We start from the raw sequence: 22,289 nt of genomic DNA on the forward strand, positions 1-22,289 counted from the left end.
TTAGGTTAAGTCCACTCTAAAATCGATGCCCAGTTGTTCACTGATGTCAGACCAGAACTCCTGTGCCACATGAAGCTCAAACAACACCGGTACATTTGTCAAACTGCTGCAGGCACAAATGTGCAGCATGACACCAGCTGTTAAGAGAAAGGAAAGTTAACACAAACTAGCAATATCAAGACTAGCCCAGCTTCATCCTCTGCCCACCTCTTCCCTCGTTTCTAAGGTACTCTTTCCATAAAACCTGATTTTACATAATATGGCCATACTGGGATGCAAATCTGAAGTTTCACTTACACTGTTTTTAACTGTGCCATAAACACCATAATTGTCAAAACCCACTCATCCACTCACCCACCAGTCTGCTGTGTGTACCATCTCTGTATTGCCAAATAAAAAACAAAGGAGTAAACTGCAATAATGCAGTCCAGACCTGCATAATGGTTACAGCACAAAATTAAAGACAGTAAAAGGATGTGTGGATTTCTCGCTTTGAGTTTTTGGCAGTGTCTCAGACATACTTACTTTTTTATTTCAGAGTATCTGATAGCATAAGAATAGTTCAGATTGCGTCAACTGTTGCAACACACGTTATGAATATCCTTGCTCCCCGCTGCTGAGAAGAATTAAGATAATCCTGCATCCCAGTAGACAGTGCTTGGATTCTGTTCCTGAATTTAATGTCAATTTCCTGTGTGACCTTTTGCTTACACTTTACCTCCATATGCATTAGTCTGTTTCAGGTTAAAAATAATAAAATATTTCTCTTTTGTTGTAAAGCTTTTGGTAATTTAGTAATAGAAATTCCATATTAAACACAGCATGTGAGAATTCCAGCCTTTATTCAAAAATGCATTCTTTTAAAAATGCAACTGCATTGCTAACTCACAGTTGCCTGTTACTGGCTAGGTTATTGCACTGAAAAGATCTGTCTTGCCTTTGAGAGCGCTGATAGAGGGGAAAAAAGATGTCCAGAACCCTACTTCTCTGCAAAGACTGTGTTACATTACAATAAAAAAAAGGGATAATTTTGCATTTCCAAAAACTTTCTGAAGTCTAATTTAAGAAGCGAATCAATAAAATAGACAAGACCCATAAGAAGCAAATGGTAGGACATTCCAGTGCGTGATTTTTTTCCTTTAAATAAAGCATATTTTTTACATGAAGCAAGTGAGGAAATCAACTGTGTTATTATTCCTGCTGTGTTCTACAATAACCACAACATATTTTATCACCAGCGAGCACTGCAGGTTAGGATGCAGTTTCATGTGAAATTGAGCAGTAACTTACACTGGTAGAATGCTGCTACTGAAAAAGTGCCCCTGCTTCCAGGCTTAGCCTGACAATAATTATCACAAAATTATATTTAGAAAAGATGCTTTCTGTAAGCCTTTTCCACTTATTAAATTTATCAGAATAACATTTTACAATCTTCTTTTTACATCTCTCACTTTATGAAGGGTAAACAAGAATTAGGTCTAATAATTGGCTTGTATGTTTTGGTTTAAAAACCCTTTATATTCTAGCAGGTATAAAACCCAACCATACGTACACAAGACCGCAGCGCCACAGAAATGCATCCACCCACTATTAAGCCTTCCCTAGCAAGCTGTCCAGCTTCTTCCCTCTCATTCACCATTTTCGTTTTAGTGTTGGCAGTGGATGGAAAGGAGCCGAGTGCTTTGACTACGTCTGGAGGACAAACCCCACCAGCAGCACCCCTCACATCCGGCTCCCTTGGACAGGCACTGTGAACACCCACGCACGTCAAGATGGCACATCTCAAAGTGCTGTGGACCGTGTGTCCTGCTCCTGGCCTAGCACACCGACAGCAACACCCAGGCCAGCTGCCTGCAGACCTGCTTGCAAAGTCGGTGTGGGCTGGCGACAGACCACGGATCCATGGATGCTCCTGTGCCACCAGTAGCCGAGGCATATGTGCACCTAAGCACACAGTTTGTCACACTGAGTTAGAGGGAACACACAATTTCAACACGCAGTACATTAAAATAAAATATATTTTTGTTTTCTAGTTGTGAACTGGAAGGACAACGCTACACAGATTCCAAATATTCCACAGCACTTCCACAGCTTTTTGTGCAGAGCATTACCACAGTATTGAAATTACTATCTAAAGAGAGCACTGCAGAATTACAAGTCAGATCAGCTAACAGATTAGAATACTAATAGGAGGAAGACTATATGTTCAAGATCAAAATAAAAAAAAAAAACAACTGAATTTGTCAACAGTTTGAAGGAATATATTGCAGTTGTGGCAAGAAACTGCTATTTTTACTTACAGTAAAAATGGATTATGGCTGCAAGGAATTTATAATTATGTACCTTACTCAAGCACAAAGCAACAAGTTAAAACAATATGAGTTTCAGACCTTCTTAGGGAAATTGTTCATGAAAGCTACCTGTCATGATTACTTAATTTCTGCATGTAGAACACTGCAGATTTTAGAAAGTCATTTGCAGCAAATTAAAGTCATCATGTGAAACATTGAAGCTTTTCACAGAGATACACTATTAATTGATTTTAAGATATAACCTTCATGTCCCACTGATCAAATTTTACACTGTAGAATGTGGAGACAGATTACAGAGTGAGAGAAAAAAAAAATAGAAAAGAGTTTATTTGAAAAGCTCCTCTGCTTCCTGGCCTCAAACAAGCTTAAATGACTTGTATTACTCTCAAAAAAAAAAAAAGTCAATAATCATAAAAAGTGACAAGAGTTCATAATCCAAGTCCCAAACTGTTTGTTTCCTGTTCTGCAAACTCTGCCCAAAGCAAGCACAAATATATGCCCATGTGCTATTTTGATATAGTTTTAAACATGGAACAAAACCAAATTTGCACTCCAGGCACAGAGTTCCCATTGCCTTTCGTCCTTTATTCTGTTCACTGGTTTTATCCTGTTTCAGTAGTTCCATTCTCATCAAACAGCTCCTTATTGTGCATGTTTCACATAATGAAGATAATGGCAAGTTACACTAACTACAGCAATACCTGTAATGCTTGACACAGGGTCCAAGTCTGCCAGGTTATGAACAACTCATTATTTTCCATTTTCTAGTAGAGACTGAGTAATTTTAATGGGAATCAATTTCATTGAAAGACTGATGTGCAATACTATAGCACTTTTGTACATCCCCAGTTAAGTAGCATTGCTAATGAAAATTCAGTTGGACAGTTTAACACAATACCCAGAATGGAAAATGTGACAAACCAACTAGAATCATCTGTTTTTCAGAAAAAAATGAAACAAATTAGGAGCCTTTCACAAAAGCTAAATGCAATTCTGTTTAGGAATGAGATCTTTTGATTGGCGGATCTAATGTTTCCGTTGCTTTCTTCGTCTAAAAGGGTGGTCCCACCCTTGACTCTTTCTGGACCCTACACATTCTTGTTCACTTTTCTTGTTTAAACAAAACAGAACAGATTAAATACTGAATTACTCATGACTTTATTCAACTTCGTTTTCAGGAAGAGTCTAGTTACACCTTATTCACTGAAATCTCTCTACCTTGAAACAGGCTTCAGGAGGTCATCCAGCCCAACCATCACCAACCCTTCTGGCTCAAGGCAGGGGTAACTGTGAAAGTCCAACTGTTTTGCTTTAGTAGCTTCCCTGGAAATGTCCGCTTCTAATATCTTATTCAAGGAGAGCTCTGTGTGAAAACTTAAATCTTTTTCAAACTTTCCAACTATAGAACCACATAAACTGTCCATTCCAAATTTAACATAGCCATCAGTGATGTTCTTGGCTTTCTCCCCTGCAACTTGAAAACTTTATTTAAAATATTAATTGAATATATTGAAATCCTTTTGATAATAATCACTGTCATCTTAGGCAAGTATCTCTTGAGTTTCAGTTGTGGTTGCCTTAATCATCATATTCCTTTTTATCTTTTCTTCATAACTTTTTTTTTTTTTTTCTATGTTTCAAGCAACATCCTTTATTGCTATGATTTCCTTAGCTAGCTACACATAAATCATTAGTTGGGAAAAAAAAAGTGATAGGCTAATTCCTGCAGCTCAAATTGGGTTTTGCTCCTTAGTCTTTCATTTCCTGCCTCAGTCAATTCCATACATTCCATGCCACTCTTGAATCTGTAAAAGAAACTATTTTGGCAATTTTATCTTATCTGTTACTAATGTGCATAATATCTGCTTTAAATGTGTTCCATATTGATATTTCCGTAATTTCTATTCTTCTCTTTCTCCTACTTACTGTCTCATAATTGTCCTGGTTTCAGGTAGGACAGAGTTAATTTTCCTCCTAGTAGCTGGCAGGGTGCTATGTTTTGGATTAGGATGAGAAGAGCGCTGATAACATGCTGATGTTTTAATTGTTGTAGAGCAATGCTTACACCAAGCCAAGGACTTTTCAGCTTCTCGCTCTGTCCTGCTAGCGAGCAGGCTAGGGATGCAGCAGGAGCTGGGAGGGGATAGACCCAGGACAGCTGACCCAAACTGGCCAAAGGGGTATTCCATACCATCTGACGTCATGCTGAACAATATATAGGGGTGGCTAGCCGGGGGGGGGGGGGGGGGGGCGGCTGCTCGGGGATAGGCTGGGCATCGGTCAACGGGTGGTGAGCAATTGCATTGTGCATCACTTATTTCATACACATTATTACTATTAATACTATTATTATTATTATTATTATTATTCTTTTCCCTGTCTTAATAAACTGTCTTTATCTCAACTCACAGACTTCACTTTCCCGTTTTTCTCCCCCATCCCGGAGAGGGAGGGGGGAGGGTGAGCGAACGGCTGTGTGGTGTGGTTTAGCCCGGCTGGCAGCCAAACAACAACAATACATGCTGATTTTGATCAGGTAACTTTCTTATTGGTGTTTCATACCTGATACCTTTTAGCTGTCCGTACATTACTTACAAATCAAATTCTTTGTACTGCATTCTTCAGTTTATATTTGTACACACACAAAAAGAGATTTTTAAAACAGCTGGAGTTCCATGAGATAAACTTAACATCTGTAAAATTTTATATGCAAACTTCATACATAAAGCTCTTCGAGACTGTGAATTACTTGGAGTGTAGATTATATTATTTTAAGGTTGAGTATATGAATGACACAACTAATAACAGAAAAGGGATCTAATCAAATACACTTCAGACAAACATGTACAAAAATAATTAGCAATTTCACGGTTTTTAAATCTGTAGGAATTCCTGAAACACTTAATGAAACCAGTGAGATTAAGAGAATTAACAAGAAATTCAAATTCATCAATCTTAATAAATTCCATGCAAGTCATTTCTCTCTTCTCCTTCTAAGAACAACATGTTTTATGGTATTACTAACAATCTTCCTAATCTTTGTACAATAAGCACTGGTCCTTCTCAAAAGATGCAAGCATACATACAAGAGTCTCACATTCATATGCATCTGTAAATGACAATACTAGTCATAAATTGTCTTCTAAGATCTTGGAAAGGACATCCATTTTGGAAAGTATGATTCCAGTGACTATGAAATAGAAGTGTAACAGTTAAGAAAGAGACAGACCACACTTGTATTTTCTCTGGTACGTCTCACCTCAAGCTAACAACTCACAACTACCTGCATACCATAGTTCAGTTCCTTTTGTCAGTGCAATCTTTTGTTGGGAGAAATCAAGATTTCCAGTAAACCTTCAAGAACTTTGATTTTGTTTCATTTCCTAATTCATTTCAGTTATACGGTAAGTGCTATAGCTTCATAAACATTATATTGGCACAGCTGAAGGAGTGGTGAACTTTATTCCAGAGCCTTTCTTCTGCTCACTACATAATCAAAGAATGGTTGAGGTTGGCAGGGACTTAGCAGGGACTTCTGGAGGTCATCTGGTCCAACCCCTCAGATCAAGCAGGGACACCTAGAGCAGATGAAAATACATGCCTGGGGTTTTGATGTATTAAAAGGAAGAATCAATACATTTCTCAACAGGTAACAGGAGGAAGGGTTTGTTGTCGGGTTTTTGTTTGTTTGGTAGGTTGGGCACTTTTTTTGTTTTTAATGTTTTTATGATCTCTGTAGTTAGTTCTACTACTTCTGTGTGTGCTTTGAAGGACCCTCAACAACTGTTGACATAAATGTTTTGGATTTTTTTTCATGTAAATAGATACCCAAGTTAACAGTAAGGTTTAGAGTCTATAACAATAACTTCAGGATAAAACCATCTCTAACATTCTGATATTTTAACAACAAAGTTCAATGCCTTGCTGTGCTATTGGTCCCTGTTGATGAAGCCCATTCCAAAGGCTGGTTTCCAGCCTTTTTTGTGCTCTCCTTCTTTGTTTTTTCCTGTTCCTTTCTGAACTGATTTTCAGGCTTCACACAGACAGCAGACAGAGTAACAGAACTGTACGCAAACCAGATTTTACTGTCATTCACACAACTGCAGTACTTCACAATGTCTATATATATTTTTTTTAATTTACAAGTTTAAATAGTTTACAAGTTTACAAGTTTAAATAGGGTTTTTATTACAATCAGAAAAAGTTCCGGGAAAAAAAACTTTTGGCCATCTCATCCATTTTTCTGCCAGTACACAACTGTATTCTAGCTTGTACTCTCCGGAAGTGGTATTCCCCAGAGTATTCATCTACCTTGGTGGAGGGTAGAGTGGTGAACAGGGTGTGAGACTCAGTCACCACCTTCTCCATTATTTTATATACCACCTTCAGAAAGGGAGAACACACAGTTGAGTCCTTGTACCAGACTCAGGGATACACAGAAGCCCAACCAAGAACTCTCCTCCACTTACATGTATTATTTCAGTAATTGGACTGTCTGTTCTCCACAGCTCCCAAGAGCATTGCATCTCCTTCTTGTTTAATGACAGCAAGGCCTGACCTTAAATCTTAATGTTCAGAATCAATTAATGTTTGGGCAAGAATGCATGAGAAACAATCATCAAAAGTAAAACTACTCTTTTTAAAATAGTTTAAGTCAATTAAACATGAAAGGAATTTTGCGGAACAAAGCAAGACACTTTTCTAGATAAAGGCTTTCTCCGTAACATATTCCAAATTCAGTGTCCTAAATTCTGTTAAAATGTTAGAATTCTTTAACAAACCCTCCCCAGAAAAACAATCTGCAAAAGGATTTTAATTAAAGTATAAGAATTGGATGCAAATCATAAAAAAACAGAGACTCCATGTAACTACATACTACATTTTTTAAAAATGTTATTTCCAAAAAGCCAAAGAATAATTTAATTTTCTCAAGCTGTGAGGTAATATGAAGGTATTAACATATGTTGTACATATACAATAGCAGAAGATCAATTTCTACACCTGTTCTAGACCTGTTGGTGGATCACTGCATTATGGATATTGTTTCCAGTGGCAATCCTAACCTGCAGTCTCTGTAATACTCAAACTCTCCTTCCTATTACAGTACTTTGTGAAAGAATTAAACACGTGCCACCTCCACATCGTTCAGAAGACGTGAAATGTTTATTTTTGTTTAAAGACACATATTCAGATAATAGTGTTTTGCTTTTGAGCTGCAAAGCTTTTTGCTGTTTTATAAGCTAACTCATGTTTAGATCACAACTTTATCTAACTTCCTTCTTTAGTTAAAAAAAAGTTATTCCTGAAGTATATTACTATGTTGCTTCAGTAAACAGTGGGAAAAACAGAATGTTGATTCTTTTCAGTTATCTCAAGCCATATTGCTATAAAAAGATGGTAGTGTCTCTCATTTGTATGTGTTTTGAGTATCTTAAAAATAGTCACATTAACAAAATCATTCAAGTTACTTCAACAAATTCAAAGCTATCTCAGGTCGGATTGGAATATTTTGAAAACAAGCCATATTTTAAATGGGGGAAAGGGTTTCGAATGAGTAAAAACACGTTTTTATTTACAACCAAATTCCTTGTTATGGTACTTAAGTTGTAATACTGTACGTCTCATGTTTAGTGCTGACAAATGTCTTTCATCAGTTTATCCATCCAGAACAGATTTGCTAAATACATTTTTTTTTAAATCTTAAGGTTTTTTTGGTTTGTTTTTGTTAAATCCTTCTTCTGCCTTCCTATTTCCATACATCTTTGAAGTATATGCTGTTGGTCTGTGGCTCACCTTCAATCACATTCCCTCAGTGTCAGGGTCTTCTCTTCAAAAAGCAGAAAAAACAAGTGCACTCTGTTTTAGACGGATGTCACATGCCTGAATCTTAAAGTCAAGGATGGCTCCAAGTTCTTTGTGACTCCCTCAAGGCCATAGGAGAGTACAATTGTGGTTTAAAATGGTAATGTGAATTTTAAAGCAACTCCACTAAATAGTACATACGTATATATATTATATATATCAAATTATGCTATAGGTGAATTTTCAAGAGCTTTTCAAAATGACTTTTTCTGATACCAGGTTGAGAACAAAGCACTACATCATGTGTCATAGCACTTCTCATAGTGCACTGCCTTCCTGCATGTTAATCATTCTCAGCCACACCAAAAAAAAAAATCTCTACTGGTTCAACTCAACTTCTGCTATAGCTCTCAGTGCATAACTCTTCACTGCTCCTCTGTTGATGCTAATTGCGCTTACTGCTCCCACCCCTCCATATTTGTTTCATGCACTTATGCTCTTTGTTATACCATTTTCCACAAAACACCATTGTACCGGCTTAAATGAGTCTGCCTGGCTACACTACCTTGGCAAGGTCAGTGCATTCCAGCAGGGAATCTCCTTTGGCCACAGCTGCTGCAGCAAAGCAGTTCTCCTGAAAAGGTTTAGTCTTTAATGTATTCTGCCTGTATAGTGTCCCAAATAAACATGGATTTGGAAAGAAATCAAATAGCACCAGTTTCAATACTAAAACCTGACTATTCTAGATCTCATCATACTATACAAGCCAGCTTGGTTCTCATCAGACAGTCCGTTTCTGTAAACCTGGCACGCATTTGGAAAAAGCATACAAAAAGTCTCACTCAAGAACTTAATAAATGTCAGCCTCCAAAAGTATAAGTGATGGGAATATACTGTCATCCAGAAACTCTGAAACTGTCTAACTGCTTAAACATCTTTCTTGCATATATCATTCCACACTATCCATTTCAGAGCAGAAGATACCCTACAGCACAAGAAGCCTGAAAAAAAAAAAGAAAAATAATCCAATAAAGAATTATAACGATATATTATTTAATCAACTATTGTTCAAAAAGAAAAGAACAGAAGTGACAATGAAAAAATAATGATACTAGTTATACGAAGGAAGCGTTTGAAAATGTGAATTAGAACTTCTTAGACAGAACCAACCCCAGGAATTCTGTCTCGCTTTGATGATGGCTCTGCTGTCTGAGGATTTTCAAAGATATTTTGGAATCTGTAGGATGTCTTTGATAGGAACACTATGTGCTTGTTTCTGTGAAGATGGGGTGACAGAAAGGAAGAAGGGAGATGTAATGGGAACGTGAAGAGGCAAAGTGATCTAGAAATGAGAATAATAGAAAACAGCTCATGAATTGTTTGCCTGCTGTCACAAGGACTCCTCTGAATCTACAGATGCCATTCTTCCTGCCTTCGAAGTGCATCTTCCAATGAACCTTCCCCTCCTAAGTACTCTACGATCTTCTAGTATTACACATCTCCTTTCCAGTAATGACTTCTGATATGTGCATGCAGTATTTGCAATGCTTATGTACTTGTTTTTGAACAAAGACATATTTTTTATGTTCAGTTAGGTTTTGAAATTCCTTTGTTTAGGATTCAGAGAAGGGGACCAGGAAGACAACACACATTAGAACTCCTCTGTGCAGCTATAAATTCTATACTCAGTTATATGATGAAAAAAAAATTAGGACTGCTAGGTATGAGGACACACACCAATGGGCAGCCCGCTAATGCACAGCATCAGTGCTCCTCCAGAAAGCTTAAGTTTAGGACTCTCCTATGACAACACAGTGAAGAATACATCTCTCTATCTCATGAAAGAGAGAAGTGCACCTTTTAGTGTTACAGTACCTAATCAAAGAACTACACACGGACCAGCTGCCTACAAATCTGGCCCTTGGCAACTTGCTTTTCTCTCAAATCCTGAATCTTGTAACATGACTTATTCCCAAGCATAAGCATCTCCCAGCTCTCTTTATGTCTGTTGGTGCCGGGAAAGAAGATAGAAAAATAATCAAGCTTTTTCAGTCTTCTTTAAGACTTTGCTGCCTGCATCTATGCACAAGAAATAATGCTAAAGCTCTTCAATCAGCTGTAACTGAAAAACCCAGTGCCTAATCCTGACACTGTTAAGGAAAAAAAGCATTTAGAAACACGACTACAAAGCAATTCTCAAAATATTTTCCTTATGGTCACAGCTGAGAGATTCATCCCCTTACACTGAAACAGCAATAAACTCAATTTAAAAAGCATCAGACTGCAATTTTCATTTCAGTTTGAGCCACTGGTATGGTTCTGTCTCACAAGGTGACTGGACAGCTTAGTTACTCTGATTACATATTTACAAGTTCAAAAATGTTGCTCAAGTATATACACGTATACATACATGCATATATATATATATCCCCCATGTATACATTTCAGCTAGACAATGATGTTTATTGGTTTGGGCTATATTTTTGTTTTTGTATTGCCCTTTCATTATGACAAGGCTTCAAAATTAATTCTTAGTAACAAGATCTGTCTCATTATGGAAAAAAAAAATCCTTTTCCCTTTAAAATCTCTACTACTGCATTGCCAGCAAATGTGCATCCCTAGAAACACATATCTGTTATTTCATTAGTAATGATTTTATGCAATCACACCGAACAAGATTTGCTCAGAGGCTGTAGGCCATGCTGTGGGTTGTGGTTTTCCTGTAAAAGAGGTCGTATTTCATGTATTTTAACTAGTGAAAAAGGTCACTTGTCATAACAGCTTTTGAAGTTAGCTACATGTTCATAGAAAGCCAAAAGGCACAAGTTTAGATGCCACATAGTTCCAGATACCAGACTCCTCTCATTTGTAAACAACAGGAAACACGATGAGTGAAAATTGCTGTCCTCGCATATGATCGAGGTGATGACCTACTCTCTTCCACCCAAAGCACGACTGGAAAGGGTGTCACAGCATTGTTAAAGACACCTGTGCAATGTCAAAGGCACAGTGTTCATCCTGTTTGACAGCATGTACTGTATATTTATTGCCTCAAGCAGGACAGATGTTAGCAATGCGGGAGATGCTCACTTTGTACTCTTTCAAGAATATGTATATTACTTCTCAAGAAAGCACAATCTGGCAATTTCAGAAGTTTGCACATTGACACACAGAGAAAAAAAAAAAACTATCAAAAGTAACAGGAAAGTAAACCCAGTGATTTTGCCAAAAGGGAAAATGAAGTGAATTTGTCTGGCAGATGCTGCTCGCCACCCTTTCACTGCCAAATAGCCCTTTCTGATATTGGTGTTCACACAGTTAAGAAGAAAAAATATGCATGTGTGTTGTTCAACAAGACATGATAGTTTGTGTGTAGAAACAGCGGAGAAAGAAGAAAGGTGACCAGAAACCAGAGCGTGTGACCCCAGAAAATGGCAAATGCTCTTACACAAATCAGCTATTCTTCTTTGAGCTGCACAGTAAAAATATCATAATAGAATTTGTAATTTCCTAGCCAAAATTAAAAGTCTCACATGTGATGCCCTCACTTTTTACTAGTGTAATATAGACACTTTGTTCAAATGCTTAAAACAGTTAACTTTTGTTTTCTGTAGCTAACCCTATGCTTAAAAGGCTGAAAGAAAAATTGTGACAGGGAAATACTGCCAAGCATTTATATTTTAAAGCAGAATCTCACAGTTACTTAGCTTCAAACTGACCAGAGTACTCAAGGCACTGCACAATTAAAGCCCATGCCTGTACATTTATCAAGACCATTTGCACTCAAAAACCCTGCTGCGGTTCTCCTGGAAGAAAGGAAAACTGCCCCAATCCAAACACTGCCAGGACACGACAAAGCCTCTCAAAGCCTGTGCAGATACTTTGACTGGAAACCTGTAATCTCACTCAACCAATTTCTCTCCCCCTTACAGTGCAGGGGACAGAGTTCTGAATGCAGCAGTCAAGAGAAAGCAGGCAGCTACTCTCAGGTGAGTTCGCCTGTTCCCGGGACTTCTCTGGTAGCTCTTTCACGGGTCAGCACACGCTTCAGCTGCAGAGGACAGCTCACCTCATGTTCTGCACTCTAGCAACACACTGCTGACCCTCCAGCCCTGGTTCTGGGATGTTGGTCCTTCTCCATACAAAAATATTAGCTACTCAAATGTAGCTCTACATGTCCATTCCAGAACCCGTAATCTGGTATGGGAGTTAAAGAATTTGTTGGTGAGAGCAGAAAACAAATTAAAAACGAAGAAACAAATTCTAGATTTGTCATGATAAAATTAAGAAACAATAGAAGTTAACTTTGCTAAGCATTCCCAGATCTTAAAACCTATTTAAAAAATGTGAATTATCCATGAGATTTTAACCGATTTGGCCCAACTTTCTTTTTACACGTTAGAAACTTTATGAAACAAAGTCATACTTGTAATTTCATTTGTTTTAAACCCTTCTGTCTATTAAGACAGACATCTTATAGCACCTACAGGTGGTCAAAAAGATTTCAAAAGCATGTGATTATACTCAGGCTTGCAGCATACTGTTTACAAATATACAATGAAATTTGTAATTTTAAATGTCAATTGCAGCCTGTGCAAAGCAGACATTATACACAACCTTAATGTGAGGACTGTCTTAGAAATATTTAAGTCTTAACTGGATTTGATGTTGAAGCACGCATTATTTTGTCAGGGCACACAGCGTAACTGTTTTCAAGGAAAAACAATTAATATTCAGCTTCAACAGGCAAAAGAAAAAGCTTTACAAATAAAAGAAACAGAATAACTAGGTTAGCCCCAACTGAAGATCAAGTAAGTTGTTTGATACTGCCAGAAGAAGAAAAAAGAAAAAGTAGAAACTGATTAAAATGATCCATTTGACTTGCATAAAGATACGACAAAGCAAAAGTTACTTAGGCAACATGGCACTCAACAAGCAAACAAACACCCCAAATATTAAGGCACTTATTAAAATGTTCACTTCTTTAATAAGTTGATACAATTAGCCAATAAAAACCTTCCCTACAACAGTACTTAAAATGGATTGAAAACACTAGATGTTACAAATCAGAAATTAGCTATAGTGGACTTCTACTCTACAAGATTTTTTATGAAGATAATGAAGAGCTATCACAGGAGAATAGTGAGATCAGTGTCTGACTCCAGTTAAAATGCATCAGATTGCAGCTAGACTTTTCAGAAGCTGCACAGAGAACCAACAGAAGACAGACGCACAGGCTAAGCAACTATGCCTGTTGTACCTTTCTGCACATTACCCTTCCTCTTAGGATAAGCTGGAAAATCATCTTTCACAAAAACAACAACAGAAATATCAGTTTCCAAGCTCATCCACCCGCTTAACATTCAAAAGTGAAAAAATACATCAGGACAAAACTGACAAGTATACCTTTCAAAAAAAAAATCTCAGAAAGGTCAAGATGTATCCATGACATGCTGTAAGATGACAACAGCTAAGAAGTTTGTGGAGGTATGCTTTTTTGTAAACTGATCAAAGAAGAGGCAGATGAAATACTGGGGAAGACAAGAAAATAAAAACTCCTGCCTGTTTTTCTCTGCAGCTCAAGTTCATTAAAGTCAGTATCATCGTTTACTCTGTGAAGAAGTTGGAATACAAAGCTATACAAAAACTGCAGATCTGCTTTCACTGTTTCTTCACATTTATAATTTTGTTTCTTCTGCTTACAATTGAAGAACTTTATGTCTATCAGTGCTTGTCACAAGATCCCCAGGCCATATGTACCAGTACTTCAGTAAACAGCACTGTTTAAGACAAAAATGAAAAGCAGAATATTTTCCTGTCAAGTCCTAAGTATATTTCCTACGCATCTTGCCACAGCTGCTGAAGCAAAATGCAGTGGTGAGAATCAACAGAAGTTAGACATATTTATAGTCAAGTTCTAGTTCACATCTTTAATGAAGACATTCTGTATATATCTAGATCTTACTTTTAACTCCCTCATTTTGTATTTTGCTTTTGAGTAAAGCTCCTCCCATATTCAGAGAGTACCTTAAACACAGTACACACTACTAGAAGACAAGGAATTAAGGCGAACATCTCTTCCATTCCCACCCAAGAAGTGCACAGCAAAGCACAGATGTCTCCCAAGCTACCACTACAGTAACGAGAAGCAAGGCAGCTGGTTCTAGGTGTCAGGGCAGTAAAAAAACAGGACTGTCTTGTACAGTCACGATTATTATCTACCTCTTCCAACTAGCTCTGAAGATATCCCTTTCACAGATGTACCAGCTACAGGAAAATAAAACACTGTTGGCTCTTAAAGATGTGAAGTATTCTGAAGCATCAGCCCAAGGAGAAAACATACATCAAAATATTTTTTTCTAATTAAAAAAAGAAAATCCATGTCTCTCATAAGTTTTCTCCTTTAGAGCCCTTCAAAGGAAAGATAAAGGATTAAGAGACAGCAATACTTTGCATAAGCAAGTCTCTCTAAGTCACAACTGTTGGACAGTAACAAGTTACCATTTTAAAGACGGGAGAACTGAGGAGCGTTTCCAGTCATACCCAGAAAACATACAGACATGTTTAGAGGTAGGTTTGGAGAGCGTCCCCAGCACTAAATTAAATTAAAAAAATAACCTCCTACTTTCATAAAGAACATATTCTACCTCTTTTCTGCTTGACTAATTGTCAAATAGTACAAGAGACAACTACTCCTACCTGATTTAAATGCCACAAAATGCTACTCATTTAATTTATTAATATCTAAATGCTTTATGACAACCTGAAGTTTGTATCTTCTTAACTCATTAGAAATTCTGATTTTTCTACACCTGTACACAGAAGAATTATCTGTTTTTAAACATCCATGTTAGAAAGCTGATGACTTAAAGCTTACATGTCATCTTCCTCTGCCCTCACCTCCCTTCTTGAAGGCAGCAGTTAACATCGCTGTAGCAGGGGACAAGAGCAGAAGGGCAATGTTCATAAGACACAGCCTTGCTGATAGAGAAAGTACAACTCTTATGTTTCCTTATCTTTCTGCCTAAGATGCAGAAGAACCAGACACAGAGGGGTCGCCCATTTCTAGATTTGCAAAAGGAAAACAGAGCTTGTTAGCTAAAGCAAAGGGGCAGGGGGGGGATCAATACTGAAAGTACTGCAAAAGCACTGCAAAAGTGCAGAGGAAAATATGGTTATTTCTCAATGCTACAGGCAGACAAGGACAACAATTCATTTGCTACTACTGCATAATTCCTAAGGAGAGAAGACAAAAAAAAAAGTATTAAAAAGTTTCCTGAGAATTTGTGATGAAACCCATAAATATTTCTTCTTTATCTGAAAAGACTGAAGGATCAAGTTTATGAAATTAGTTTGAGGCAAATAAAAAACAGATTTTGTAAGGAAAAATGTGGCATACACAAATGCATTAAATGAGGAAAGTTTATCAGATCTTTATGTTTTTCAAATGTTCTCAAGGCCTTAAATTTTAGCTTTGCCTGACAATGCAGTGGGTCATGGGGTTTAAACTTGAAGTTAAACATTTCAGCTACTTTTCAACTCTTTACTTGGATTGACAGTGGTAAAACTACAAGTTACACACAATTCCAGATACTTCTCTATCAAGTAAACAAGAGTACCAGTATTAACCATAAGTTGAGTTTTCATAAACCCTGCAACTAAGTGTCAACAGGGACTGAGTTCTTTCTTTAACTCCATGACACAAAGACACACGAACTGAGTTGTAAGAGCATTTTAGAGAGAGCAGAGCATGTGCAGAGACTGTAGCCAATTACAGGGTTCCTAAATTCATGTGTTACAGATTTTATTCATAAATTGTGTATATTGCCAGGTGAAACATAAGAATACTGTAAAAATTCCCTGTAAAGGGATCTTTACTATAAGCTGGATAATTGAATCATATAAGATCACAAATGGAGCCAGATAATTAACTACACTCTGCAGTACAATTGCCAGAGGTGAGCACATACTCCTGGAGTCACACCATCTGGTAGATGGTTTCTAAGTAAAATGTCAAACTACCCACAGTTTACAGGACATGGGTTACTCAGCCTCCCATTTCTATGCTGGTAAGAAAACAAAAGCCTTCTCAGCATCTTGACAATTCTGGACTGCATCTTCAGTTTTTCCTTCTAATTAAATGGATTTAATCAAGGATAATAGATAGATAGATCAGAAGCAGAGTCTAATGCAAGAATTGCTGTGCATGGCAAGTCTGGAATATCTGGCTCTAAGGGCTGAACAAAGAAATTTCTAACAGCTTTCTGCAGCAATGTGACAGCCTGGAAGCAAATTATAAATTTCAAGCTCATTTTTCTGAGCTGTTCCACATGCTAAAGATTATATAGCCATTATTACTACAGCTCCTACAAATATGAAGACTTTTCCTGGTATTCTGAAACCTTGTCTTAGGGAAGTTTCTGCTTTCTTATCAGCAGTACTATTTACTAGATTTCAATTCTCAGAACAAAATTGCTGCTTTTGGCAAGGTAGAGTATGAAACCAATCTCGCTTGTACACAGGAGTTCAGAAGACCATCCAGGCCTCCAGTTACCTCCTCTGAATTGGAATGAAAATAACTTTTTCTCTTAATGTCATTTGTAAACATTTTCACTTTTGTTCGATGGCCTGTCACGCTTATATTTTGGCAATTGCTGGAGACTTACAAATCTGCTTGATGTGAACACTCAACTCGATTCAAGTATGTACATGTAAGCTTCTCTGTTTTCTGAGAAAGAAAAGGGCGATGTCCCCATCAGAGGAGAAAATGGCTGAGAAGTGGTCAATGAACATGAGAAGCAATTTACAATTATTTAGTGTTTGCATCTCATCACTGTTCCACCAACATCACTGAGTCTTTTAATTGCCCTCTTTTTTCCAGACACTGACACAAATTACTCTTCTATTTTGAAAATAAATAAATAAATGAAGCACCTAAACACATGACCCCAAAAGCAGAGGACTAGGAAGGCAAATGAAGGGGATACATCAACGTGTAGATGCTCAATGCTGCCACATCCTCCCTCTGAGCAAAAACATACCAAGAGCATCCACCAAATCCCACTGTTACACCACTCTGCAAACATGACTCCATTTCAGAATGAAAAAAAGGGCTAAACTGAGGGGGAACTGGAAGCACCACCATACTTCCTTAGATATCCTTAGATAATATGGAGTGCAGGTCCTGCCCGTGTGCTGTACAGGCTCCACAGAATCCTGAAATGATTGACTTATCTAGCTCGACTAAAAGAAAAGCTTTTGTTTTCCATCTACTCTGCTTTGCTGTTAAAGATGGGGAAAACATTCACAACAACTAACTTAGAAAGCTGAGTGGCATACTTTCTGAAGTAAACAGAGCAATCCATCTAAGACTGAGATTCATTCACAGCCCTGAATGAGTAGAAAGTCTGTTAAAACTAGGAGTAGAAAAAATAATAAACTGTATCCTCTGTAGAACGATGAATATGTATTATGATCTCAGTTTCAAATGCATGCTCTACTTTGACTTTGAACAAACAGCTGCAGAAGAAATAATTTAAAATATTTCCACTGTTATTTTCTCCTCTTAAAGCATCTAGAGATTCAAGGGAAATTAATTAAAATTAAATAAAATTAAATTATTACAGTAACAGTTTAATATCACCTACCTCCTGTCACAAGTATTACATTAGTAGCTTAAATAAACCAGCACTTTTATAACTTTTATAAATTTATTTGTATTACATTGACAGACAAAATCCTACAGCAAAATTCTTCAAATACAAGTATAAAGAAGAAACAAAATAAACAGACTAATGAACTCTAAGTAGGAATCCTATTCACAGGATTCTCACTCACTTAAGAAAAAAAAAATCACTCCCTCAAAAAAAGGCCATCAAGAAGTCCTTAGCAGTTTAAAAAGAAAATTGTATGTGAAATAAAGGAGAGAGAAAAAAAAAAACAATACCTTGCACAGGAAAAAAAAATTAAATTAGAGAACTTCATGAAATCCGTAGAATGAATTCACAAAAATGTTGCATAAATATTGAGAGACAATTCTGGGCAATAATAGTTAATTTATCCTGACGATTTTCAAGGATAAATGCTGACTGTAGATTACGTAGAAAAAATACACAATACTAAATATCTTCTTTGTTAAAGTGTCTTACTGAATCTTGCTAGCAAAGAAGCACAGCAGAAATTCTAAGAACACAGTCTTACTTCTCACATTCCTCTGGTGAGATACTCAGCACAGATGATGTGACATTTCTGAAGCCCACAGACCTTTTCAACAACCTCCACTACAAAAGATTTTTTGTGTATGGCTCCTGTGGTTATGGAGAATTATCCCAGTTGTTTAGAAAGCTCTTTTCTAAATAGCCTAAGGAACTACTGTTATTAACAGTGGGAAAGAATGTGCGAGTGTATGCCTATATGGATAATTATTAAATAAACTACTGAAGGAAACAGAGATATTAAATATACATAGCACTTACATTATAGGATCAGTCTTTGTTTGCAAATCAGCATTATAATTGGCACACATTATCAGGATTATTAATTTGTACTCCCTCTACTGGCTAACTCACTCTATAGCCAAAAAATAATACTACTAGGTCTGTAAAAAGTCTCCAAACTGTTGTTGCAACTCATCAACACAACAAACTTGAAAACAAATTATCCTGTTAAAGACAGTATCCATACACATCTGACATCAATACACATCGGTTTGTAAATGGTTCTTTCTAAATGTTTCCTCAGGTTGTTAAACTGTCAGAATGGAAGCAAAAGGAGCATGCAGTTCAAAAATATGTTTCTTACCATATTAGCTTGTTTAGCGTGTCTACTTCACAGAAATTTCATTTACCTCAGATTGAGAAATGCAATTAAACATTTCAAATTCTGAATCATTGTAATAAGAGCTGTTAATTGGATTTTTAACTGAAACCTTTTTTTTCCCCCCGTCCTCATACAAAACCCCATCAGCCACCAAGTTGCAAAGCAGCTTAGAACCACAGACCTTGATCTGGGAAGCAGCATTTGGCAGACCACCTGGCCCAAACCCTGTTCTGCAGCAGGGCTAGCTCCCCACTTAGGTCAGATCCCTCAAAGCATTCTCCAGTTGACTCCTGCACATCGCCAATGCAGGCAGCCCTGCAGCGCCTCTGGGTAACTCATTACAGTGGTTAACCACCCCCACAGTGAAAAGCTTTTCACAACATATGTAAAATACCTGTTAGATACACAACAAACCTAATTCAAAGTCTGGATTATAAACAAACAGCAAAATTTAACAAACAAGAAGTAGTCACCAAAAATCATGTGATCTGATCGCAATTACTACTAATCACAAGCAGAATATTTCCCAGGCAATGCAAACTTAATAGCTTAAATCTCCTGACAAAAAAATACAGAGCACCTTGCTTTTGAATTTTGAAGGTATAATACCTACACTACTCCGCATTTCATATGAAGCTGACAAAACACTCTATGTATATATCTCAAATAGTGGATCTTCTAACTCATTTTAGTTCATGAAGCAGAAGTATCTTTCATATATCCACATTTTTCTGACCACCTCTGCTAGAGAAGTAATTTAAGTAGTAATTTTAAATGTCAGCTTCTGAGAAAAAAATGTTTAAATTGGTCCTTAATTGTAGTGACTTGTAGTAAACATTAATGTATTAGTACAAATTACTTTCAGTTAGTGAAAGTGGAAATAATGGCAAATTTCATTTACCTTGCTCAGTACATTTTTTAATAATAGGCTCTAGTTATGCAGATGGACAAGACAAACTTCTATTGTTTACTGACTAGAAATGTAAACACTTAGTGCTTCCCACAACTACTGACTTCAGAATTGATTCTGAATATTACCTCAAAAAAGCAGAGATAGCGATGTGTGACAAAGAGCACTACTGTCCCCTAGTGAGCAAACCACAAAAGCTCTCCTATAACAGCGTTTTGCTGTTTTTCTTGAAAAAAAATCACCAGTTCCCTCCACAAGTTATTTTGGAAAAAAAAAGGAAAAAAAGGAAGACAAAAAGAAAATAAACAAAAATTAAAAAGGTTAAGTGACAAATGAATACAACTAATCACTACGAACACATGCACTAAACTCATGCCAGATTTCTGTGCAAAAGCCACATACGTAAGTCAAGGGAGAAAAAAAAAGAGAAGTACCACCTAGTATTTAGGATTTTCAGGTAATTTAATACTTACTCTACAAAAACATCACGATGATGCAAAATATTGCACAAAAACTAATTAACTTTGATCTTTTCAGTCGGTTTATGGGGAAGTATTATCCAATCTCAAACCGATTCTTTACCAAGATGTAATAATAATCATTCAATTAAAAAATTATTATAATACTAATAATAATATTCAGACGAACCTGAATTTTTAAATTTTAGTGTCTGAAACGTGAGCACATCAGTATGTTTTTCTTGTTTCTAGGCTTGTAACTATTGCAAATTAATTCTTATAGGGATATTCAACTATATCCACAAAAATCAAGAGGAAACAATCAAAAAAATCCACTTGCTGAATTCTGTTCGCAAAGAAAATAGGCAAACTTTCTTTGTCACGTGAGAACATCCTGTTTTTCTCATGTTTTCTTATAATTATTCTGTCATAGATTTGAATCTGTGTGCAGTGCTGTTCAATGCAGTTTGGCATAAAATATCTGGTTTCTCTATTTACCTTTCGATAAGATAGATAGCAGTGAACTGCTTAAAAAAATATAACTCCACTGCAGGTGTTCGTGAGAAGCACAAACACAAGCCGTGTATTCTTTTATTCTACCACATATCAGAAACTCCACTTGTATTAGTAAGATGCAAATTAAATGCGACACAAAAGCAGAACTGAGTTCTGATTTTTCCTCTCAAACCTTATATTGACTCCTTCATTGCTAAACAGTCTGACAGGTATCACAGCAGCAAAGACTCCAATTTACATTACCAAGATAAGGTGAACAAGCATTTATGTGCTTAACTTAGAACATGCTAACTAACCTAAGACACAGCTTTCATGAATCAAAATGACCTTCATTTGTGTGTTTTGGCACTGAAGCACCATCAGTCAATAAAATCCTTGAATATAAGGCTTTACCTTAAAATCTCCAAATATTGGCTTTCTGTGGCTTTGCACACTGTATTCATACAGATGCATCATTAGCACAGAAAGGCTGCAAGTGACGAGTAATATCTTATGTAACTACAAACGTGGTAGAAGGCAGAAAGGAACTAGGCATCGTAAGTCGAAGTACCAATCACAAATTATACGCTAAAAATAAAATATATATATAAAGACATTTTATAGACCCCAAATAGCCATATTTCCTGATATTTCTCCATTACATCATAGCCTGGAGCTGATTAACACAGCTGTCAGCTCCACAATCTACTTAGTATATAAAGTATATACCATTACATCAGTACTTCACAATTCCAATTGCTTAGTCATTTAATAATGTAGTTTTACAAAATATAAATATGAAAAACACTGGTGAGAGACTAAAGATGATCAAAAGCTCCAACTAATGCATCAAATCTTCAAACATAAGACCATTACCACAATTTATTCCAACTCTGCCAAGTATGTTTTTCTTACCTTTGAATCTTCATTGCTAACACCCAGCTCTAGCACAGCTCGAGGAGATTTCAGCTTTGCTTGCATGGACTCAGCCATTTGAAGATTAAGCTGCCATCCAATTGTTTCGAGCTATAAAACACAAATTTAGATTACAATCAGATGGTGTAGATACACTGGGGAGGTCAACTTTCAGTATCTAGGAATGGCCTGTCAGCGAACACAATGCCGTGCTCCACAAGTGTTAACCATTCTTATACAATGCATATCCTGCAAATTCTCCTGGACTCCAAGACAGATTTGCTTCTAACTCTTGCCAAATTTATTATCAGTTCAAACTGCCTGTGACCATCAAAAATAAAAGTAACTTGTGCTTGGAACTAATCTGTAAGACAAAATTAAATATCCAAACTAGGTTGGATTCCCCCTTCTTGCAAAAGTCGATTAAAGTAGAGGATTCTATTTTTATTTTATTTATTTTAGGAAATAAATAAATAAATAACCAGTAAATGTTAATCTACCTAAAAATTGTAATTTCTTAACCAACAGATCTACTTGTGTATTCTACCGTATATAGATGTTTACAACAAAAATAATTC

General features: G+C 36.7%; 1 protein-coding gene across 3 annotated transcripts in view; it reads right to left on the bottom strand.

Moving 5' to 3' along the window:
• The window catches only part of COMMD10 (COMM domain containing 10), a 103,436-nt gene that overhangs the window by 63,096 nt on the left and 18,051 nt on the right, over window positions 1-22,289 (bottom strand). For 2 of the 3 annotated variants that reach the window (XM_035569046.2, XM_035569048.2), the window contains exon 5: window positions 21,712-21,822. In XM_035569046.2, the coding sequence (XP_035424939.1) occupies window positions 21,712-21,822 (111 nt within the window). Of the gene's footprint in view, window positions 1-4,847; window positions 5,891-21,711; window positions 21,823-22,289 lie in introns of those variants that run through there. The other variant, XM_035569047.2, reaches the window with a different exon arrangement.

The sequence above is a fragment of the Cygnus atratus genome, chromosome Z, assembly GCF_013377495.2.
Source record: "Cygnus atratus isolate AKBS03 ecotype Queensland, Australia chromosome Z, CAtr_DNAZoo_HiC_assembly, whole genome shotgun sequence".
Classification (NCBI taxonomy): Eukaryota; Metazoa; Chordata; class Aves; order Anseriformes; family Anatidae; genus Cygnus; species Cygnus atratus.